The sequence below is a fragment of the Herpailurus yagouaroundi genome, unplaced genomic scaffold (assembly GCF_014898765.1).
Source record: "Herpailurus yagouaroundi ecotype Mexico unplaced genomic scaffold, PumYag 197, whole genome shotgun sequence".
Taxonomy (NCBI): domain Eukaryota; kingdom Metazoa; phylum Chordata; class Mammalia; order Carnivora; family Felidae; genus Herpailurus; species Herpailurus yagouaroundi.
The window spans coordinates 11,352,225-11,358,224 of record NW_024412428.1 but is presented as its reverse complement, the minus strand read 5'-3'; the positions used below and the strand labels follow the sequence as shown (position 1 = coordinate 11,358,224).

The 6,000-nt window shown below is 32.0% G+C and overlaps 1 protein-coding gene across 1 annotated transcript in view; it reads right to left on the bottom strand.

The window, feature by feature from the left end:
• Nucleotides 1–1,655: 1,655 nt before the first annotated feature.
• PDS5B (PDS5 cohesin associated factor B) overlaps nucleotides 1,656–6,000 on the bottom strand; it is a 127,882-nt gene continuing 123,537 nt past the window's right edge. Inside the window, 1 exon segment of the mRNA XM_040448165.1 lies at nucleotides 1,656–4,696. Coding sequence (XP_040304099.1) covers nucleotides 4,661–4,696 — 36 coding nt within the window. The 3' untranslated portion in view covers nucleotides 1,656–4,660.

The following is a 6,000-nucleotide window of genomic DNA, read 5'->3' as shown; positions in this document are numbered from 1 at the left end:
GACCTTTCAAACAAATGCTGACTGAATTAACTGCCACAAAACCCGCACTGTAGGCAATACTAAAAGAAGCTTCTCAGGCTGAAGGAAAAGGAATTAAGATGAAAGCACAAAACTAGATTAAAAAAAAAAACAAAAGGTAGCAAAGAGGGGAGAAAATGTATACGTAAACAAGAACACCGACTACCTAAAGTAATGATACGTTGGCATTTATAACTACAAAACATAAAAACCATACCACAAAGGGGAGGGAAGCAGCAAATGGAGTTGAACCATTTTAAAGTTCTTTAACTGTCCAGAAGGTAGTAAAAGCATTAATAAAACACAGACTATAATAAGCCAAACATAGATAATGTAATCTATAGGGTAACCACAGAAGAATAATATAATCAGGTATAACGAAAAAGCCAAAGGAAGGCACGGAGGCGCATTAAGTACGGTTGACCTTTGAACAACATGAGTGTGAACTGGATTGTTTTTTGATACATTACAATACTGTGCAAGTGTTTTCTCTTCCTTATGATTTTAATAATAATTTCCTTTCTCTAGCTTACTTTATTGTAAGAATACAGTATATAATACATACAACATACAAAATATGTGTTAATCAACTGTGTTACTGGTAAGGCTTTTTGATCAGCATTAGGCTATCAGTAGTTAAGTTTTGGGGGACTCAAAAGTTTTATGTGGATGTTCAACCATGGGGGGATTGGCATTCCTAATCCCCACTTGCTCAAAGGTCAACAGTACTTTACTGAGCCAAAAGAAGGTAGGAAAAGGAGCAAATAAATAAGGAAAAGATTGGCAAAAAAGACAGTAAGCTGATAAACTTAAAGCCTACGATGCATCGGTAGTTATACCAAAAGTAAATAGTCTAAACACTCTAAAGGACAAAGATCCTATAACTGAATAAAAGAACAAGGCCAAAGAATTAAAATGTTTACACAACACACACTTTAAACTTAAAGATATATATAAATAGGGTGAAAATAAGAGGACAGAAAAAGCTTTGTCACGCAAACAAAACTGGAATGGCTATACTCATACGAGACAAAGTAGGCATGGAGTATTTGTACACATATCGAGTGACATTTGACAATTCTAAAAGTATAACTTCATCATAAAGGCATAATAAACCTACATTTTATGTACTGAATAACATAGCTCCAAATATAAAATAGCTTCACCTCCAATCATTTCTATTGTCCATCTGGTTTTTCCTTTTCTATTCACCACACTTTTCATAATCTGACAGTATATATTTAAGTATTGTTTCCTTATCTCCCTTCCCCTCCCCCGGCCAGGAAGAATCACACTAACCTAACACATAGTAAGCATTCAATAAGTATTTGCTGAACAAATGCATAAAACTGCCACTAGCAACTCACATTCTCAGTGCTTACTTTTAAAGTTTATATGATACATTTATTTTCTTCAGTTATGCAATCCTTTAACTTAAATAGTACTTAGTAATCTCTGTTAGCCAAAATTTTAAATGAGAAGTTTAAACAAAAAGCTTGAAAAAATGTTACTGGGAAACAGATTTCCTTTCCATGCAACAAAAGTCTCCAAAATAAAAAATCATCAAAATGTGCCTTTCTTCATTTAGTAAACACATGTAAGTATATATACTGATTAACATAAATAAAATAATACAATTACATATTAACTTTCATGTTTATTAAACTTCACAGAAAATCCAAAAAATGTGTCTGATATTGGTTATCTATCTAAATACCAATTGTTCGTGACGGTGACGTAATACTATGTGGTAGGGGAGATATGCCCAGGTTAAACAAATTCTTAAATTCCTGACATTCTTCACATGGGCAAAAGGAGATCTTAAAAATCAAACTTACAAGCTGTAAGAAGATACAGAAAGTAATTTAACCTTTAATACCTGGAACAAGTTTTACAGCCACATTTGTAATTTACATATACAGTGGAGATCACTGAAAACAAAAGCTTCCTGTTGCACTGCAGCAAGAAATCATATTATAATGTAGATTAAATGAACTTGCTACAGAGTGCAGCAAGATAACCTCACCGAAAAATCGTAAGATTTTCATAATGGAAGTTGTTACAGTGAGTTAAATATTTTCTCAATTTTATACAGTACATATTTTCAAAATGAACATTATGACTGAAGAGTTTGCTAACTATCGTTAGCAATTAATGTTGTATACATACGTAATTTTACTTTAGTTATAGTATGTGGCTCTCCAAATGTCAGTACGTGAAATGTTAAGTTCAAACATAATAAGATAATCCCCTAAGATGAAGACTCAGGACATCAAAACTTTGATCGTTATTGCACCTATTTTTCTACAGAAAAATGGAAAATTTACATCATAATCTTCCCAAAAAGTGAACAGACAAGTTGTAAAATCACAGACTTATTGGCATTAAACAAAATCTACAATGAACATTTTTTGTGAACTGATGTACAGAATTAGTTGTGCAATGAAATTTGGTTAACTATGATCATGCAAATAAAAATCTTCCACAATCATTTTTTCATTATGTTTTATAAAATGGTCTTAAAGATATACTTCCATAAACATTTCCGGTGCAATTTAGTCAATGACAAAAATACAAAGCTATCCCTTATTCTTTATTTTATAGATTTAAAAACATGCCTTTGTACTGCTGAGATACAAATAGCGTGTTTGGGAGAACTGAGTTCATGAAACGGTTAAAAACCAATGTATCTTGGTCCGACATTAGCTGCCTTGTATACAGCAGCCTCCCGTAATCACTGGTGTCAGTACTGTTGGAAATGAAGAATAGTTAAATATTGAGAGATTAAGACACAATTCAAAACATTTTTTAAAAAATAAAAGGCCGTTTCATAAACATGAAGAAATCTTTAAAAGAAAAATAATCACATCAATTGTGATATACACTGGAAAATAGTAAAATGTCATTTTCCAAAATAGTAGTTTCTTTATTATATCCCCTCTCTATTATAACCAATCTTGGAAATATACCTTCAACATAATGATGTATTATATGAAAATGCTCCATTATTCAATGTGATACATTTAATAAGTTAGGATATGATTTTTTTTTTCTGATGTTAACTGTGAAAAAAACAAAAGAACAGCACCTGAAATACTAAAATGAATTTAGGCAAGCATTAAGTAGTAACTTTTATGTTTTGGTTCAAAATACAGTTTATAAAACTGTATAAAGGATACTGATTTAAGTAATTTGTTTCTATATTTTGCAGATTACAATGAAGAAAAGATCTGCTCTAAAACCAAATAAATTTCCACTTCTCCCAATCTAGACAAAGTGGAATTTCATTCAAAATTTTTAAGATTGTGATACCTACAGTAGGTCATATAGTTGGATATACCATCCCCCCCCCCCCCCCCCCCCCAAAACAACTTTTTTGGCTCCAAAATAAAGTACAATAATAAACTCTTGATGAAAAACTATGTTATGGGGCAATCTATCATATACTATGGCTAAATATGATTTTACAGAAAAGAGCACATCCCATTTTCAGCACTTTTTTCATAAACATGCAACTCACTATAAAATACAAAACACTTGCTTTCAAGAACAGCTTTATAAAGACACACTGCATCAATAAAATTTTTTTCTTTCTGATTAACTTTACACTGTTATGGAGAACTGGAACTTTCTATGTGTATATATCGGATTTAATATTATAGTGTAATAATCTGTATTTCTGAACATAATGTTCAAGAGGAAATATCTATACACAATAACATTCTAGACTATTAAAAACTAATTCAAATTACAGAATTTTATTGATACAGTAGATTAATAAAAACTGAAAAGGGATGATGATAAAATGGGATAAAGAATTCAGTACATTATTTTATAACACACTCTTTAAAATTAAAATATTTTAAATCTCTCTTTTCTTAAAATTTTCATTGCCATGAAAGGCCAGAAAATTCTGAGACCAATACTGAGGTGTAAAATAATCAAACTTCGGGACTATTTCACAATCTGCGTGGTGTCCTCCCGCTGGAGGCATCATGCAGGTGTAATGGCAGACCATTTAGCACCTCTGAAGATTAAGGGTGCCTAGGAGTAAACACTAGGTAAGATACACAAGGGAAAGAGACCATTTACCTCTCCAACAAACAATGACATCAAGAAAATGACACCATTTGTTGAAAAAATTTTTTTCACAGTAAAATTGCAGAGAATACAAATACAAACACTGACAGATCACTGCTTAAGATCTATCCTAACAAACTCTTTCCAAATCAATAGATCCAATAAACAGTTGGGACTGTCAGTTTAAAGCCGCAGATAAAAGCTATACAAGCACTTTAGAAGTCAGAAACATTAAAAAAACAAAAAACAAAAAAAAAAAGAAAAAGAAAAAGAAAAGAAAAAAGTAAAAGAAAAAAACATATTTACAAGTTTCTTCTTTAGTTTATGTCTACATAGCCATCGCACATCACACTTTCACAGGACTCCAGAGTCAATGTTATCACCACGCGTATGGCTAAAGCGCTGTGACCACAAATACATGAGGTCATCAAAGTAAGGTCCAACTGTCCACTCTCCAGCAGTCCCGCTTTGTGCATCAAAGGCTTTACTTAGCCTCAAGCTTGACCAAAAAAAAATGCTTCTTTTCAAAGCTTTCACACAGAAAGTTACTAATTACATTTGTTCATCGCCTTTCTCTTTTAGAACTTCGCCGCCGTACCTTAAAAGAAAAATTACCAGATGCTTAATTAAGATACCAGACTTGGCAGTAATTAATATTATTTTTTTTAACAAATCACTATTCTTAGTTGTTCCTGATTTTCTTTGCTTTTCTTCACTTCAAACCTTTCTCCTATTTTAAAACTTTCTGCCTCAGCATCACATATTTAGACCTTATGTAATATTTGAATGCCCATAAATAGCCTTTCCCATAATAGCAAGAGAAAAAACTATTTTACTTTACTATTTAATAATTTTAAAGAGAAATGAACAGAAAGCAATGTCGACAGCAAGAAAAACAATTGCAACTATCTTTTCACTTACGTTTCCGTGGTAAAAGAAAACATTTTAAACTTAGGCTTACAGTTGTCTTTCTGGGAAAACAGTTACTGAATGTAGAGCCTAACAATTATCAAATACATAGGAATATATGGAATTCAGACATATTACCATTTACTGGCAAGTACTAATGAAAGTGTAAAACTTCAGTTCTAAAAAGATCAGTATTAAGATGAATATAAACAGAACAGGATTTTAATTCAATTAATTTATGGTTTTTTGATGAAGACATTAATCACTATGGATTTTTATTTTTACATCCAAAACAAACAAACAAACAAACAAACAAACAAACAAAGCTGTAAGAAACAAGCCCAACAAGTTTGAGACCACAGTTCAGATATTTTTCTGTGAATATCTGGTACATAAATGAACCCTGGTGCAGACACAAGTGCTGATTATGTTAAAAAGGACAGAGGGGCGGGGGTCAACTCTGGGACTTGATCTCACAACACAGGTTTCTCAAAGATGGCTAACTGTGCTGATTCAAAGATTCAGCACCGGTGTTATCATTAGGAGAACAGTTTACTTCAATGTGTTAACTGTATTTCTTCCAAAAAGAAACACTGAAGATGTGTTAACCAACAAAGCCATTCTTAAGAAAAAATTATCTCAGGAAGAATCACATTCTGACCTTTGTAAAAGAAATCTAGGTTACCAATTTCGTAAATTTCAAAGACATGATTTTATTCTAGATGACTAACTTGTAAAACTACTATGAAACTCAAAGAAAAAGTTATGAAACATTAGCCATAGTCTATTTAACATATAACAGTGGTCTAAAATCAAGGTACAGCTTAAATGCTTCAAGGGTCAATTTATCAGAATGCTACTTGTTCTTCTCCACATTGTTATAAACTTGACATTTACATTTTCACTAGGCTACATCTGTCATTCTCACTTAGTTTCAGGATTCCATAAAGGAAGTTCTCTCATTACCCAAGCTGGTAGGTGAACCAACGTTAC